This window comes from Elephas maximus, chromosome 25 (genome assembly GCF_024166365.1).
Source record: "Elephas maximus indicus isolate mEleMax1 chromosome 25, mEleMax1 primary haplotype, whole genome shotgun sequence".
NCBI classification, from domain to species: domain Eukaryota; kingdom Metazoa; phylum Chordata; class Mammalia; order Proboscidea; family Elephantidae; genus Elephas; species Elephas maximus.
The window spans coordinates 32,321,835-32,340,222 of record NC_064843.1 but is presented as its reverse complement, the minus strand read 5'-3'; the positions used below and the strand labels follow the sequence as shown (position 1 = coordinate 32,340,222).

The 18,388-nt window shown below is 41.4% G+C and overlaps 1 protein-coding gene across 1 annotated transcript in view; it reads left to right on the top strand.

Annotated features, from left to right (window-relative positions):
* The window catches only part of RPN2 (ribophorin II), a 75,966-nt gene that overhangs the window by 49,574 nt on the left and 8,004 nt on the right, over positions 1-18,388 (top strand). Inside the window, exons 10-14 of the mRNA XM_049870042.1 lie at positions 9,961-10,052; positions 12,219-12,333; positions 14,694-14,888; positions 16,095-16,181; positions 18,157-18,252. Coding sequence (XP_049725999.1) covers positions 9,961-10,052; positions 12,219-12,333; positions 14,694-14,888; positions 16,095-16,181; positions 18,157-18,252 — 585 coding nt within the window. The remainder of the gene's footprint in view (positions 1-9,960; positions 10,053-12,218; positions 12,334-14,693; positions 14,889-16,094; positions 16,182-18,156; positions 18,253-18,388) is intronic.

The following is an 18,388-nucleotide window of genomic DNA, read 5'->3' as shown; positions in this document are numbered from 1 at the left end:
CACCTTTCTTTAATGAAACGAATGTAGGCAGCTAGAAAGTTTGACCTTTTCAAAAGTGAAGCATTACTTAACATAGGTAGATCAAGCGCTTGTATTAGAAGCATGGCAGAAAAGAGGCTGTTTTCTTGCTTCTCATCTCTGCATCATGTCTGACCTTTTAGGGAATGAGATGTCTGATCCTAGTCTATTCACTGACAGAAAATCTAGGCAGAAAATAGTGTAGTGTGTACCTTGAACCTTTAAAATTCAGATAATTTTAATGTTAGTTTCCTTTGTTAAGGGGCAATATTTACAGCTTAACACATTCAAAGGCAAGCTGTTTTGTTTTGCCTGAAACCTATTTTTCCTTCTACGTTTCCTGTTTTGATAACAACATATCCACCATGTGCCAAGCTCATACCTTACAGTTGTTCTTAACCCCTTCCTTTCTCTCCACTTCTGACTTCTAGTCCATCACCAAGTTCTGTGGCTTTTCCCTCTCAGTGCCTTCTCTGTGAGTCCTTTGTTCCTCGGTCCCAGTGTTCCCTCTTAGTCAGGGCCCCGTAGTCAGTCCTGTAGACCGTGGTGGTAGTTTCCAACTAGCTTCATTTTTCATTGTCTTCAGTCTACGCCCTTTCATTTAGTTTTCCATAAGTGCCACTGGAATGATATAATTTCATTGTTCTGCTGGTTAAATATTTCCTTGGTTCCCCATTGCCTGAGTGAGGGCCAGATGCCTAGCATGGTGTAGAAGGTCCTCCACAGGGTCAGTGAACGTGCTTCAGTGTTGAGAGCTCTAGCCGCTCTTGATTGCATAGTGTTCCTCAGATCTACCTTACGAACATGCATGCCTGTATGCAACTCATGCTGTCTGCACCACAGAAAATGCTCTTCACCCCCCTGCCCATATGCTGAGCTCCTATCTACCCTGTAAGGCCTAGTTCAAATCTTGCTCCTTCATCTGTACTTCAGTAAAATTTTATTTTATTTTTTAGTATGGAATATTTCAAACGTACAGGAAAGAACAGAGAATAATAACAGTGAATCCTCGTATCTACCAGCTACACATCTTCTTCAAACCCTAACATTTTGCTGTACTTCATTTTTGTTTTTTCTTGGTAAGAAAAACTCTATGGGTTGAATTTAAGCTCTCTGAGTATTCCTCTAACAGTTTCTCTTCCCTCTTTCCTCAGATTTTAGGGTTTATTGTTCCAGTGCCATTTTTGCTGTTGTTGTTTTTTTACTGTGCTTTAGGTGAAAGTTTACAGCTGAAGTTAGTTTCTCATACAAAAATTTATACATACATTATTATGGGACCCTAGCTGCTATCCCTATAAATATGACCGCACATTCCTCCTCTTCAGCCCAGATTCCTGTGTCCATTCAACCAGCTCCTGTCCCTTTCTGTCTTCTCATCTTGCCTCTGGACAGGAGCTGCCCATTTAGTCTTGTGTATCTACTTTATCTACTTGAACTAAGAAGTACACTCTTCACGAGTATCATTTTATGTCTTATAGTCCAGGCTATTCTTTGTTGTTGGCTTTGGGAATGGTTTTAGTTCTGGGTTAACAGAGATTCTGGGGACCATGTCTTCTGGAGTTCCTTAAGTCTCAGTCAGACCACTAAGTCTGGTCTTTTTTACTAGAATTTGAATTCTGTACCCTACTTTTTTTCTGCTCCGTCAGGGTCTCTCTCTCATGTTCCCTGTCAGGACGGTCATTTGATGGTAGCCGTGCACCATCTGGTTCTTCTGGTCTCAGGCTGATGGAGTCTCTGGTTTATGTGGCCCCTTTGTCTCTTGGGCTAATATTTAACTTGTGCCTTTGGTGTTCTTCATTCTCTTTTGTTGCCCCAGGCCATTTGGGACCAATTGATGCATCTTAGATGACCGCTAGCAAGTTTTTAAGACCCCAGATGCCACTCATTCAACGCAGGTTTATATATATATGTATTATTAAATACTATATTGCACTCATTTGCATGTTTCCAAACTTTATAAATTATACTGTATTTATCCTTTTGCTTGTTTACACTCAGTATTTGTTTTATGAAAATCAGCCATATTTATATATGTAGAACTAGAGCTATATGCATAAAATGGGTGATTTTCATAAGTTAATCATCTTCCATTTATGAATAAATCAGATTTTATTAATTCATTTTCCTGTTGTTGGACATTTAGGTTTTTATTACTATAAACAATACTGCTGTGAAGACCCTTCTGCATGTTTTTTATGCACGTGTTTTGTTTATCTAGAATGATATCGTTTATCTAGAGTGATAGGGCCATAAGGTGTGCTTATCTTCAGCTTTGCTAGGTCATATGGCAACTCTATGTTAACTTCTTGAGGAACTAACAAACTGTTGTCCAAAGGAGTCACACCATTTTACATTCCCACCAGCAGTGGATGAGAGTTCCAGCTTCTCCACATCCTCATTAACATTTCTTACTGTCTTTCTTTTTGATTGTATCCATCCTAGTAGGTGTGAATATCTCATTGTGGTTTTGATTTGTATTTCCATGATGGCTAATGATGTTGAACATCTGTTCATGTGCTTGTTGGTCATTTGTATATTTTCTTTGGAGAAATGTCTATTCAGGTCATTTGCCAGTTTCTAAATTGAGTTATTTGTCTTTTTCTATTATTGAATTATTAGAGTTCCTTGATATGCTGGTTGCAAGTCCCTTATCAAATATATATATATGATTTGTGAGTATTTTCTCAATAGATTCTTTACTTTCTTGATGGGATCCTTTGAAGCACAAATTTTTTTTTTTTTAAATGAGGTCTAATTTATTGAATTTTTTTCTTTTGTTGCTTGTACTTTAGGTATCTAAGAAACCATTGCCTAATCCAAGGTCTTGAAGGTTTACTTCTGTGTTTTCCTCTGAGAGTTTCTTGGTTTTACATTTAAGACTTTGATCCATTTTGAGTTAATTTTTCTGTATGGTATGAAGTAGGGGGTCCAGCTTCCTTCCTTCTTTTGTATGTGAATATTCATTTGTCCCAGCCCCATTTTTTTGAAAAGACCATTCTTCCCCCATTGAATGGTCTTGGCATCCTTGTCAAAAATCAATTGACCATAGATGAGTTGATGTCTGAACTCAATTCTGTTCCATTAATCTATATTTCTGTCTTTGTGCCAATACTACGCTACCTTGATAACTATAATAGCTTGGCTTTTTGTAACTTCAAGTCTAGTGTTTGTCCAAATGTTTCCTGTGGTTATTGGAAAATTTATTTTAAGTACAAAATAGCAGAAATAGCTGATAGCTATTATTCCTGCAATAAAAGTAAGCCCCCATTTAGGCCACGGCTGTCCTTTTCCTTTCTGGTGATGGAATAAACATTACAAAACCTCCTTTCCACTCTTCGTTACATTCCCAGGAAAAAAACATTAGAACTTCTTTTTTTTTTTTTTTTTTGGTGAGCGCTGACCTCTGCCATATATGCCAACTTTACTTTGTAATTTCAGTAATAGTCACACTTAGCGCCTCAGAGCAGGTCAGCGGGTCCCGCTTATCCTCCCTAGAGGTGCTCAGCGTGGGTCAGAGAGCATTAATGTGGTTTGGTGTGGAAGACCTTTAACAGTGCTCACTGACGTTGGACTGGCTCTCAGGGGAAGCATGGGTTTTGGAAGCTGTCATTAGCATTAATTGCCCCTAATGCACCATCATTTTTGACAGTAATGAGCTAAACAGGAGGGCTATTACTCTGAGCAGAAAGGCTGCATTTCCTGGCATTAAAACATTTTTTGAGATGTATGTGGCATGCAGCACAGGCTAAGAGAGGACCAGCGTGATCCACTGTAAAGCAGGCTTAGCTGTATTTACAGTGGAGAAATAAGTTCTCCTTTCCTATTAGGAAAACGAATCCTGCTGTGTTAGTTGGAAGGAAGAAGTGCTAACCAATAGGAATCCTACAGCAAACTCTTTAAAACAGGGTTTGGAAAACATAGGATGATTTTTAGTTCTCAGTTTGCTTTAAAAGAGTAGCATAAAAACACTGTTCTTTTGAATGTGTTTCCAGAGACCAATTTGTAGTAAGATTTTAGGGGTAGAAGGACTTGTGTTAAACTGTTTTCTATTCAAGAATAGCCCTACAGTGTTTCTGTGGAACAAAGAAAGCTATAACCTAGAGGACCTTTTTAAAACGGGCTGAGATCAAACCAAAATTGACTTGAGTTCACTGCCATTTGCCGCTTTGCTTATCGGCTATGTCTGTGTTGTCTTGCAATGCTCACGATGGCTTTAGTATACATACAGCTGAATCTTGATTACCAGGCTTTAGTGGCCATGTTATTACTGAAAGTTTATGGTCAGGATTCTGAGGGAAAAACCTAAACTTGATGGCTTTCTTATCACTCTGATTAGGATACATTGAGGAGCCTTAGACAAACCTTAAAACATCTGTTTGTGTTTATCTGTTGAAAGGAAGACTAATTATTTTGAAAGTCATATTCATTAGGTGGTACTTTTTGTTTGTTTCTATATCTCTTCTTTTAATTGTACTTTAAATGGAGATTTACAGTGAGAATTAGTTTCTCAATAAATAATTAATATACATATTGTTTTGTGATATTGGTTGCCAGCCCCACGACTTGTCAACACTCTCCCCTTCTCGACCTGGGGTTCCCTGTTACCAGCTTTCCTGTTCCTTCCTGCCTTCTTGTCCTTGCCCCTGGACTGGTGTGTCCATTTAGCCTTGTTTTGTGGGCCTGATCTAATCCAAGACTGAAGGGTGAACCTCAGGAGTGACTTCAGTACTGAGTTAAAGCATGTCTGGGGACCATACTCGGGGTTTCTCTAGTCTCTGTCAGAGCAGTAAGTCTGGTCTTTTTTTGTGAGTTAGAATTTTGTTCTATATTTTTCTCCAACTCTGTCTGGAATCCTCTATTGTCCCTCTTCGAGCAGTTGGTGGTAATAGTCAGGCCCCATATAGTTATGCTGGCCTCAGTCTGGTAGAGACTGTGGTAGTTGTAGTCTCTTAGTCCTCTGGACTGATCTTTCACTTGTGTCTTTGGTTTTCTTCTCCCTTGCTCCAGATGGAGTGAGACTAGTGGAGTATTTTAGATGGCCGCTCACGAACTTTTAAGATCCTAGATAGGTGGTACTTTTTTAATACAGAAAAGTTTATAAAGAAGAAAGTATATGGCCTGTAATCTCATTGCCCACATAATCCCTGATTTTTTTTTAAGGGAATAAAATATGCATATGGTTAAAAAATTCAAAGCACAGAAAGAATATAATGGAATATAAGAGCCTTCTCCCATCCTCTCCACCCAGATCCTCTCTTCAGAGGAATCCATTATTAACAGTTTCCTTCGTATCCTTTAAGAAAAAAAATAGGATGCATGTATTAGTGAATGTATATGTATTTTTTCTTATTTACACAGAAGGGATCATTCTATGAATAGTTGTATTCTTTGATTTTGTCACAAAATAGAGCCTTCCAGTTTTCCCATGGGGGTCTATTCAACTTGATGACTGTCTCTTCCCCCATCCCCAATGCCAATAATTCACCCAGTTGCCTTGACGCAATGACAGGCAGAGTTACTAAATATAATTCTGCGAATGGGTAGCTGTGTATTCAAAAGTAGGGGGCAGTATCTCTGTATCTATAGGTAAACTTCTACCTTGTTCTTTTAAATTGCTACATAATATAGATGTACCAAAATTTGTTTAACTAGTCTCCTGTTTATGCACATTTAGGATGGACAGTGATTTCAAGATCACATTTACAAATTTAAATGAATAAGTCCCTAAGAGAATGAGTCACAAAAGTGATGAGGGAATTACCTGGTTAATGTTGATGAAGATTGCAGAGTAGTTAACTATGAAGACAGATTAGTTTTATAGTATGGGGTATTCCTAAACTTCTACCTCTGCCCAAAATGTGTCCTCCTGCTATACATTTTCACTCCCCAACCAGAGGGCCACCCCCAGGCAGATTTGGGTCACAGTTCTTTCTCCTGTGCTTCTGCAGCACTTTGTACATCCCTTCATTAAAACAGTGACCTGGCCTGTGATAGTTATGGTCTGCATGTCTGTATTCCCTTAAGGAGAAGTACACCTTGCCATCTCTGTATAGCCCCTGGGAAAGTGGTCTCAGCAGGATATCTTGCTAAAAGTCAGTACCCTAACCAAAGTTCTTTGGCAACTTCTTTGCCAGAACGTTTCCCTCCAGTTTGTCTTTAAGTAGACATGGTGTCAGCCTTTCTGAGTTGAGCTTTCTGTGGCAATGCTTGCTCTGGCTCCAAGCCCTGAGTGAGTTGTGAAGCTGTTTACTTACTAGCAGAGAGCCCAAAGAACCAAAGTAGAAGCTCCCAGCTCTCTCACTGGGGGTCTGTTCAGCTTGGTGGCCATCTCCCCTACCCTACCCCACCCCACCTGCTATAATTTACCCAGTTGCCTAGACTCAGTAACAGGCAGTGGTGCTAAATATAATTCTGCCAATAGGTGGCTGTGTATCCAAAAGTAGGAGATAATCTCCTTACAGCTTCTGGTAATAAATCTTTTGCATTCGGTTTCTCTTTTCAAGCAAACCAGAACACCCCTATTCAATGTAATAATTAAGGCTGTTGTCACAAAATAGTTATTATGGAGATAGGAGAGAAGGTTGTTAAAAAGAATTACTTGATCGCTATCTTTATCCCTTTTAATTTTTGTCCTTGATTTGAGTCTGTCACACCTTGATATGGCATTTTAGAAAAATGCTGAAGCTATCATTCAATTATTTGCCCAGCCCTCTATCTCTATTCCCTGATCAGTACTTTGACTGTAAACCAGTGGATTTGGTAAGGATTTCCCTAAACGTTACATTCAAGCCTATCAAATATTTGGAAGACTCACAGATATGTTTATACGTAAAAGCCTGGGTTTGTATAACTTGTACATTCATCTTAGATTTTAATTAAGAGATTTGCTATGAATGGACTTTTAATGTGTTTTCTGTCTGTTTTGGAACTTTGTATTTATTTTTGTATCTAATATTTTTTAGATTTATATTTTACTGACATTGGCAAGTTCTCCTTTGTGAAAATATTTATAAGAGGCATATAGAATTAAAACCCAGGTTGAGTCTCTGTAAGAGTCATGATGGACTGGGTTATGATTATAACAAAGCCCAGATTTTGGTGGCTTAAAACAACAAATGTTCATTTCTTGTTTACAGTAGGTATCTTTAGTGGGTCGGTTAGAGGCTCAGCTTTATTTTGTCCTGACTCCAGGGCCCAGGCTGAAGTAGCAAGCCTCTATCTGCACTTTACCAGTCAGAAGGAAAGAAAGAATCACACAGACTCTGAAAGTTTCCATCTGGAAGTGACACACTTTATTTCTGCTCACATTTTCTTGGCCAGAGCAAGCCACGTGGCCACACCTGACTGACGGGGGGCAGAGAAGTACAATTTTACCACATGCTCAGAAGGAGAATCAGAAGATCTTGGTGAACAATACAGATGACTTCCATAGCTTTTTAGATCTTCCCAGGCAGTTACAGTAACCCTTGGCTTTGGGTAAGCATTGATGGGAAGCTATAAAATGAGGTACCTAAGAATATAGACAGATATAATCAGAGTGCCTGAGCTTGAATACTGGCTTTATCACTTATTAATTGTCTAATCTTGAATAAGCAATTTAGCCTCTCTAATCTTTAATTTTCTATCAGAAAGAGCACCACCTTGCAGAGTTGTTGTGGGGATTAAGTGAAATCATCTTTATAAAGCAATACCTTTCACATATTGAGGGCTTAATAAATCATAGCTGTTTCTTGAATAGACTACTTGTTAATCTGAATTATTTTAGGATTATTGCTTACTGAGTTTTCCTCCCTTAGATACTTTAAAAGACAAGAACAAGATCTTTTCAAGGATACCCTTTTTCACCACTCTTACTCAACATCGTGCTAGAGGTCCTAGCTAGAGTAATAAGGCAAGAAAAATAAATAAAGGGCATCCAGATTTGTAAGGAAGAAATAAAAGTATCTGTATTTGTAGATGACACAGAAAACCCCACAGAGTCCACAAGAAAACTACTGGAATTAGTAGAAGATTTCAGTAAACTATCAGGATACAAGATAAACATACCAAAATCAGTTGGATTCCTCTACACCAACAAAGAGAACTTCAAAGAGGAAATCACCAAATCAGTACCATTTACAATAGCCCCCAGGAAGATAAAATACTTAGGAATAGCTCTAACCAGAGACGTAAAAGACCTGTACAAGGCTAGCATTAATCAAAAAAACACAAAATAATAAATAATGGAGAGGTTGTGGAGAGACTGAAACACTTGTACACTGCTGATGGGAATATAAAATGGTGCAATCACTTTGAAAATCAATTTGATGTTTCCTTAAAAAGCTAGAAATAGAAGTACCATACGATCTAGCAATCCCACTCCTTAGAATATATCCTAGAAAAATAAGAGCTGTCACACGAATGGATATATGCACTCCCATGTTCATTGCCGCACTGTTCACAATAGCAAAAAGATGGAAACAACCCAGGTGCCCATCAACAGACAAATGGATAAACAAATTATGGTATATAAACACAATGGAATACTATGCAATGATAAAGAGCAATGATGGATCCGTGAAATATCTCACAACATGGAGGAATCTGGAAGGCATTATGCTGAGTGAAATTAGTCACAAAAGGACAAATATTGTATGAGGCCACTATTATAAGAACTCAAGAAAAGGTTTAAACACAGAAGAGAACATTCTTTGATGGTTACGAGGGTGGGGAGTGAGGAAGACGGGAATTCACTGACTAGATAGTAGACAAGAATTATCTTAGGTGAAGGAAAGGACAACATGCAATGTAGGAGACGTCAGCACACATGGACTAAACCAAAAGCTAAGAAGTTTCCTGAACACAGCCAAACACTTCGAGGGACAGAGTAGCAGGAGCTGGGACCTGAGGACCTTGGTTTCAGGGAACATCTGGATCAGTTGGCATAACAAGGTTTATTAAAATGTTCTGCATCCCACTTTGGTGGTTGGTGTCTGAGGTCTTAAAAGCTTGCGAGTGGCAATCTAAGATGTGTCAATTGGTCCCAACCCACCTGGAGCAAAGGAGAATGAAGAACACCAAAGACACAACGAAAATGTTAGCCCAAGAGACAAAAATGGCCACATAACCAAAGAGTCCATCTACCTGAGACCAGAAGAACTAGATGGTGCCCGGCTACCATCAGTGACCGCCCGGACAGGGAACGCAATAGAGAGTCCCTGAGAGAGCAGGAGAAAATTGTGGTTCAGAACTCAGATTCTAGTAAAAAGACCAGACTTAGTGGTCTGACCAAGACTGGAGGAACCCTCAAGACCTGGCCCCTGGATGCTCTGTTAACTCAGTACTAAAACTATTCTCAAAGCCAACTCTTCAAAGGTTAGACTGGCCTGTGAAACATAAAGTAATATTCATAAAGAGTGTGCTTCTTAGTTCAAGCAGATATAAAGAAAAAAAAAAATTTTTTTTTTTTTTAAGCAGATACATGAGACTAAATGCGTGGCTCCTGTCTGGAGGCTGGACAAGAAGGCAGAAAGGGACAGGAGCTGGTGAAATGAACACGGGAAACCCAGGGTGGAAAGGGAGAGTATGCTGTCACACAGGAATTGCAACTAGTGTCACATAACAATATATGTGTAAATTTTTGTATGAGAAATTAACTTGAGCCGTAAACTGTCACCTAAGGCACCAAAAAAAGAAGAAGAACAAGGTCTTTTTTTTTTTTTTTTTTAAACATGTGCATCCCACTGCAGTCAGAGAAGGGAAAAAGGGATAAAGGTCAAGGAATTTCTTTTAAGCTTCTGTATACTGCCTGGCTGGGTCCATTTTACTATAATCATTGAAGACTTGTGTCTTAGAACCTTTCATGCTTTTACTTACTTTTAAGAGTAGAAAATTCTGGATATGCACGTTAATCCCTGGTATACCCACCAGTTGGCTCAGTGATTTTCTTCTGTGTCGCTCTAGCTCAGAGTCAAGGTCTCCACTGAAGTTGGCATCACAAATGTTGATCTTTCCACTGTGGATAAGGATCAGAGCATCGCACCTAAAACCACCCGGTAGGTAGATGCCACATGGGCACAGTCTGGAGCTGGAGGGGCATGCCTAGTCACCGAGCCCCTCCAGTTGTCATTTCTGTGTCAGCAGTCATCCAGCCTGCGCCCCCAACTGGAGTGTCTGTAGTTCCACTGGTACTGAACCAGGGATTCTGCTTAGCATTTAAGGAGATTTGGGTGTTGTTTATACCAGTGTTCAGTCCATGAGTGAACCTTATTATGAGTCCTCAATGAGTTGAGGGACTTGCCTCAGGATGTAAGTCTACTATGTCACTAAGCACATAATTATTTGTTCAGACGACAATTTTTATTATAACAAGACTTTTCTCGATTTACATTCTGTATATTGGTTTACATTCTGGTGCAGTCTCCTTATCTTGGCAGTCCTGAATTTGCTTTTAGCGGCCTCATGGAAGCTTTCTTTGGCCCAGGGTAGGCCTGAAATCTATTGGAGGTCTCGTATGTCGCTAGACCTGAGATGGCAAATACCTTGCATGCGAGGATTACCATTCCACTCCCCAAGTCCATAGGAGGCATCACTAATCAGTCCCAGCGCTTGTTCCTGCTGAACTCAGATACAACCTTCTAAATAACTATTAGCAATTGATCAGAATGGGCCCAGAACAGTATAGGAAGCCCATTTGCCAGCCTTCTCCCAGATCCTTATTTTGGGGCAAGAGCATCAGGATCTCTGGGTATAGTTCAGACTCCAGTTTTACTTAACTGGGGTGGCCATAGATGCCATTTTTAAGACAAGAGATTGTAACCAGAGTCTGGAAGCCAGTCACTCCTTTTAAGTCATATAGCACTGGTCTTTCTGCCTCTGGCTTGGCTGTTTTAATAGTGACGTTGGAAATGAGAGCACTGTTTGAGACTCAATTGAAATGTCTTTGAGAGTGCTTTGGGACATTTAATACTTTATATAAATGAATAGTTGGCGTTATTCATAAGTAAATGTATAGCCAAATGTGAGCCTTATAACCATTAGGCTAGTTTTATTCTCTGGCCTTCTTAATCTAAAATCCTAGGAAATAGCTGTGAAAAGAGCAGTTTTCCTCATTGAGTCTCCCTTTTTTCGTTTTTTGTTTTTAATTTCCCCAACTTTTTTTTTGTTGTTGTTTGTTTAACAATATTTTATTGTGTTTTCAGTGAAGGTTTACAGAGCGCTTTAGGTTCCCATTCAACAATTTCTGTACAGGTCATTCAGTGACATTGGTTATATTCTTTACAATATGTGAACATTCTCAGTATTTCCATTCCGCTTGTTCTATTTCCATTTATCTAGTTTCCCTGCCCCTTTACATTCTCATCTTTGTTTTAAAGTAATTGTTGACTGTTTGGTCTCAAATAAATGATTTTATTAAAGGAGCCTAATACATACAGGTGATATTCTTTATTTTGTGAGCCAATCTGTTATTTAGCTAAAAGGTGACCTCAGGGGCTAGTTTCTGTTCAAGATTTAAAGAGCATCTCAGAGCATTAGTGTCGGGGAGTCCTCTAGTCTCAACAGGTCCAGTAAGTCTGGGTTTTTTTTGGGTTTTTTTAGGAATTTGAGGTTTTGTTCCACATTTTTCTCACATTCTATCAGGGTTCATCTGTGAGTCTGCCTTTTGTAAAAAGATCACTTTTTAAAACTCAGTTTCAGATAGGAAACTAAATTGAAACGGTGTCCAGGAGAAAAATATAGTACAAAAAAAGAAAAAGCTAGAAGTGCCCTTCTTTCTTTTGCATCTCCAGTCCCCCAGCCCCGCAGTCTCTGGCCTTGCTCACATGTGCAGCTAACGTCGATCTTGTGATTATTGTCTGTGTGATTCTGCCTGCGCAGCTCTCCAGGCCGCCTCTGTGCCTGCAGTGAGCCTCTTGCGCTCCACTGCTGCCTGACTTGGTTGAGTTGAGATCCTTAGGCCCTTGAAGTGAAAGGCTGGAGGCACAAGCATCTATGTGTAGCGTTTCCCCAGACCCTGATGAAAGGTCATTCTGTGCTGTTCACAGTCCTGGCTGTATCAGCTCAGTTTGCCCCTAGGCCCCAGATAGTTCTCCACATCTGTCTGTCTACAACAGAAGTGTTACAATGGGAAAGGGAGGATCAGGCAGTGAACAGTGTATTCTTTGCCTCTGGGCAGAGATATGCAGGCCCTTTCTAAAGACTTAACTTCCTGTCTCTTTCAGGGTGACCTACCCAGCTAAAGCCAAGGGCACATTCATTGCAGACAGCCACCAGAACTTCGCCTTGTTCTTCCAGCTGGTAGATGTGAACACTGGTGCTGAACTCACTCCTCACCAGGTTAGGAAAAGGCTCAGGTATTTCTCTTGGCCTGAAGCGTTAATGTACACTAGAGCTAATGGTACAGTATGTTAACAGTGACTGGGGAGGTTCCAGATGCCTGCCTTCAGATCTTCACTCGGAGCCACGACAGTTCATCAGGCTCAACTGTGTTGGGCTTTTCCCACATCACACTGCCTTCTCTGGTACTGGTTGTAACCCCGAACCTGGAATACACTCGTCTTTTTAAAAGATTAGCTGGTGTTGAGAAGATGTATGTCAAGCAGATTAACCCTTAATCGAGGCTTTTTTCTTTCTTATAAAAAATTTCAAAATAACTTTGATGGAAGAAAAACCTAGACAGTGAACCCAAAGCATTTTTTTGTTCTGGCCAAAGCAGAATTTTTATTTGTGGGAATCTGTGGAATAGCACTTCTAAACTTGTTCCTGCTTTATATTATGAAACCAATAGGCTTCATTTTTTCCCCCATAAAAAATAATCAAAATTATTATTTCAGAGAGATTTCAAACCATACCATTTCCAGACAAGCAGCTCTGCTGTCTTCCCCCCTCACTCTCCACCCACTGCCGCTGTCATCCCCCTTGATTGAGAGCCCTGCCCTGTGCACAGTTAAGTGTTGTGGAAAGGGAAATCCAAATACTTTGCGTGTCCAAAGATAGGAAAGAATGTCAGACCAGAATGGGCTTGGTTTAAGTGCTTTGTACTTTACCAAGAACCAGCCAACTTGTGTCCATCCCAAGAGGCAGCTTCAGAAGCCAGTGTGTTTATTTGGAAACCTTTTTGCTTCTGTTTCTAGTGGCTGCAGCTGCTGCACTTGTCCCCAGGCCCCAGAGTTTCTGCGCCACGACCACTGTCCCCACACTGCTCTGCTCTGCTCTCCCCTCCACCCCCAAACTCCAGAGAGCTTGGTCAGGGCACTTAGCCATGGGTGACTAACCTTTAAGTACTTCAGCCTCTTAGCATTTCTCAACTTTTTCCCAGAGTGACATTCACCAACCAAAATAGCACTGGAGAAGAGAGAATATGAAGAGAAAAAATTAACAAGACTAAGTCAGTGAGATTGGGGTTAGGGCAGGGAGAATAAGAGAAGGGAAATACGTGAGGAAATATAACTTTAACCGAATATTTGTCTCATCCAAGATTCTGGTTTGGAAACCAACCTCTGTGGCTTTTTCTACCTCTCAGGTAGAGGTGACATTTTGAGATGATAGTGGCTGCTACCTGCACTTGGCTGAAATAGGAGGAAGACCAGGTATCTGGGCTCCTAAATTCCATTCTTGGCCAAGACTGTATAATTGCTATAGCCAGGATGCTTCTCACCTCTGGGCCCCATCCCTAAATGCTTTGATGGTTGTTCTTTGTTGCCCAGGTGTAGAGCAACAAATGAGATTTGCATTTTCTCTGTGGCTCCAGCACTAGCTGTGTGGCCATAATGACTGATTTAGTATTTTTGCCTTATGATCTGTGAAATGAGACCGACCAGGGCTGCCTGCCTGTTGAATTCTGTTATCTTGAAACACGTGAAAGAAAAGCTCTGCGTGGATATTGAGTTTTGCTGCAGTTCTAAATGTGCAGAAAACTTAATTTCTTGTGCCATAGGGGAGGATAAGATGATTAGACTCATACCATCATACTGATAACAGTATTAGCTGTTTGTTGACTAGTATGTACCAGGCCCCACACTAAATGCTTTGCATATGTTAACTGTGAATCTTCACACAGTCACTCCACATGTAGAAGTTAGTCCTTCTGTCTTACAGATGAAGAATCAAGGCTCAAAGAGGTGAAATAACTTGCTCAGCTACTAAGTAGTGGAACTAAATCCATCTGTCTTCAGAGCCTGGTCCCTCTTCATGACACCGGGCTGCCCAGCTTGATTAGAACTCTCCCTTGCTGTCGGTACTTAAACCTCCTCTACTAAAGCTTTAGCTGGAGGCACCAGGAAATTGAAAATGGGCCTCTTACAGTTCCACCTCATTTCCCTTTTTTTTACCCTCTGGTGAAGAAGTTAACTGGGCCACAAAGTGGCCAAAGGCTGGCAGGAAGAAGAAATTGCAGCAATGGCAAAGGGCTCAAATCATCCACAAACTGGGCCTTTTCAGCCTCCAAGTAGTGGAGAATTGGTTGGACCTCTAAGTTAAATTTCTTGCTTTCTACCAGCAAAAAGTTCTCTCTGATCCCTGAGTTAGGAACCAGGGTGGGATGGCTGCTTCTCCCACTCTTTCAGGCAGGTCTGGCAGATCCCAGAGCTCTCACAGTAACAAGAGAGCCAGTGGCCTGCTGCCTTGTTGATGGGTTGATGGGCCGCAGTGAGTTTTGGAGTTAATAGATGAAAGGTTTGTATCATTGTTCCATCTAGACCTTCGTCCGACTTCACAACCAGAAGACTGGACAGGAAGTAGTGTTTGTTGCTGAGCCAGACAGCAAGAATGTATACAAGTTTGAACTGGATACCTCTGAAAGAAAGACTGAATTTGATTCTGCCTCTGGCACTTACACCCTCTACTTAATCATTGGAGATGCCACTTTGAAGAATCCAATCCTTTGGAATGTGGTATGTGCCTAAATGTACCCTGACCGAGTCCTGGCTACTCCATAATTAGACAGATGCTCTTTTCAGGGGTATGGGGCTCTTCACCTTAGCCTGGCCTGTGCTACTCACTGGGCAGTAAATGAGCATTATGGGTTGAGAGTCTGTGTGCTGTCTCCATTAATAATCTTAGGGCCGTGTACATGGCCTGTACACAGCAGGTGCTTAATAAATATTGAGTGAATGAATGAAGTATAAATTTGTCCTTTCGTAGGTTCTAGGGATCTGTGAATTTCTACAAAAGTTGTACTGGAAGGAGATTTTCATATTACAGCAAGGCAGTATGGGGGATAATATAAAAGTTAAGGCCCTGGCCTATGTGATATGGTACAGCCTCATGGGAGGGGTAAGATTTGAAATGTGATAATTCAGAATGGTGTGGGGTAATAATTGTAGGCTGTGCGAAATGCTAGTAAACTAATGGCCAGCGTGTATATAGCATCTTACAGTTCATGTAGAACTTTTCACCTACATGTCTTACTTTTGTTTGGTGTGATGAGAGAAAACTTCTTGAAAGACATGCATTTTGGTTAGGAGTGGAAAAATTGCAAGCATTTATCAGAATAGTGTTATTACTAAGGGGATGGCCTGCAGAAAAGCTTAAGGCACTTTCAGTGAGGACTGAGTGGTTCCCTTTTGCTCAGGAATCCTGTAGGTGGTGATGATAGAAAGGTAGCGGAGGCGAAATTTCAGGCCTTGATGGCGGCTGGCTCTCTTTGCGAGACAAAGGGCCAGCTGCATTTTCTTGTGTTGTAATCAAGGCTCCTTTTCTTCTCCTGGACATTGGGCTGCTTTTTGTACATGAGCGCATTTTCATTTCCTTTTCTTGTGTGACTAAATCACACTTCCCGGGGATACTAAGCAATTTCTGATTGCAACTATAATGGCCTGGGTACCAGCTGAGATTTTTGTATTAAGCAGCTCTATGGGGCTCACCATACCAGTAGAAAATTGGAACCCTTGCTCTTAAAAGCATTTTCAACAAATACTTATTTTGTTCTTGAAATTTTTACTGCCTCCATTTTTCGACTAATGGATCAGGAAGTGATTGGACTGCTTGGAGTTATTTTCAGTTATGGTCTTAGGTGTGAGTCAGGCAAGACTCTCCTGCTGATGAATGTCACCCCCTTTCTCTGCCTTGTGCCTTTAAACACCACTCTTCTTTTTAAGGCCGATGTGGTCATCAAGTTCCCTGAAGAAGATGCTCCATCAACTGTCCTGTCCAAGAACCTCTTCACTCCCAAACAGGAAATTCAGGTATGTCCTAAAGGGTTTATTCACCAAACACTGAGGAGCACAATGGAGTGGGCACAACGTGAGAGAGCAGCAAGCCCCTGGACTCTCACTCTGGTTCCTTCTTTAACTATTATGTTTGTATGATGCCTTATTGTTTGGTTCTCACTGCCTATGATTCAGGCAGGGCAAATGTCAGCTCCATCCTAGAGTCAGAAAGGCAGGCGCAAAGAACCCAGTGACCAGCTCCCAGAAAGCAGATAGTTGGAGACAAAATCAGAACCGGAGTCTGTTTTCCCTGACATCTAGTCCCCCTGGGCCCTTTTGTAGCCCTAGTGTCACTACATGACAGCTGCAGGTACAGATGCTTAGCTTCCATCCTCTCTGCTCCCGTGTAAATCAGGGCTGATGGGGCCTACAGGTGGGAAGACTCAACTGGGAGAGTGGGCTTCACTCCCTTAGAAAAGTCCTTCATCTTTCCTGGGGCTTGCCTTCCTTGGACATGAAAATGAGGGATCCCTGCCCAGCCCACAGGGCTGTTGTGAGGATCAAAATAGATAACTGATAAGGAAGGAAAGGCTTTGAAAAGTTTGTAAAGCACTTTACAAAGTGAACACAATAATTGTTCAACAATTGGCACTGGTTAAGGAAACCAAGGTATGTATATACTCAGTAGAATATTTTGTAACTCTTAGAAATGATCATACTGCAGCAATGGGGAACCTCTATATGAATCGCTGTTTTAGCGATAAAAGCAGGCTACTCACTCTAATGTCACTGTAAAAAAGAACAAGGGCCAAAAGGGTAGAGTAGTAGGATTCTTTAAAATCAGTTGAATGGTAGAAGGTTAGCTGTAATGATTGTGAGTGCCACCTGATTTGTGGGTTGGGACAGTGGCAGCAACTGTCACAGTGTTAGAAATCCCTGAATGGCAGTGGCAGCAAGGAAGAGCTGAGGTGAAGATGTGGGCATAGGAGCCTTGAGTGGGACTGCCTCGTCATGGAGCTGGATTGACTGGGCATTGGCATGCAGGGAGGACAGCTACAGGTTTATATGCTGCAAGAAAATCTTTTTTTAAAAAAAAAGTTCGATTTGTGTAAGTGTATTACAGCTTACAAAGCATAGTCAAATGTCCTGTTTCATTTGGTCCTTAGCATATCCTTGCAACCAGGTAGAGTGGTCTTTCTCCTCCTTTCCCCCCAATTTCCCAGCCAGAAACTGAGGCAAAGAGTGGTAAAGCTATGTGCCTGTGGTCACAGCAATACATATCAGTTTGGGCCTGAATGGCACTCCTTCTGCTAGGTCACACTATCTAGATGAGCTTCCCAAAGGTCTTCAGGCAGAATTACTTAGGAGGGAAAAAAACAAATAAAAAAAGGAAATATCAGAGGGATGCTTGCTCATTGATGAAATTTACCCAACCTTCTGGTTCAGCTCTGGAAATCAGGCAGGATGAGGGAGGGAGAAAGTTTTTCTTAGGGCTTCCTTAAAGTCATGGGCTGGGGGAGGGAGGGCACAGTGAGGGTTGGAACCATTCATAGTATAGCTCTGCTAAATTTTTAAAAGAGGAGGTATTACCAGTTAGCTAACTTACATGGGGCAACAACATATGACTGAATCCAGAAGCTTTATGGATTCTGGAGGCCTGCCTGGGGAATATCACGCCAGTCATCCATATACCTGGGCACCGTCTTTGTTACCAGCTAGATACCTCTTGATAGGTTGTGTTCTCCAACCTCTAGATGGCAATGAGTCTTGAGGAAAAAGGATTGGCCACCTAGCGAGCCAGGACTGATGTAGTGTCTTTGGAATGGAGACCTCTGGGATCAGAAGAGGCAAAAAGCCACGTGACTGGCCACTTGTTGCCAGGAGATTTGAGCCTCTGGGAGGTCTTTCCTTTTCATGACTGTCATTGACGTTTTCCATCCCCAGTGTATGTGGCATTCCCTGCTGGGAAGGGCACATTCTTAAGTATTCTTGGTGTGTCTTCTTGTGGCAGCACCTGTTCCGTGAGCCTGAGAAGAGGCCCCCCACAGTGGTGTCCAATACATTCACCGCCCTGATCCTCTCGCCCTTGCTCCTGCTCTTTGCTTTGGTGAGTAGCTCTAATTAGCATGGGCAGCTTGTGTCTAGTGCCAGACTCGGCAGATGTGGCCGTTCCAAAGGAGGCTTTGTGCTTCGGCCTCAGCACAGCTCCAGAGGGGTCCAGCAGCTGTGACCTGAACTGATGG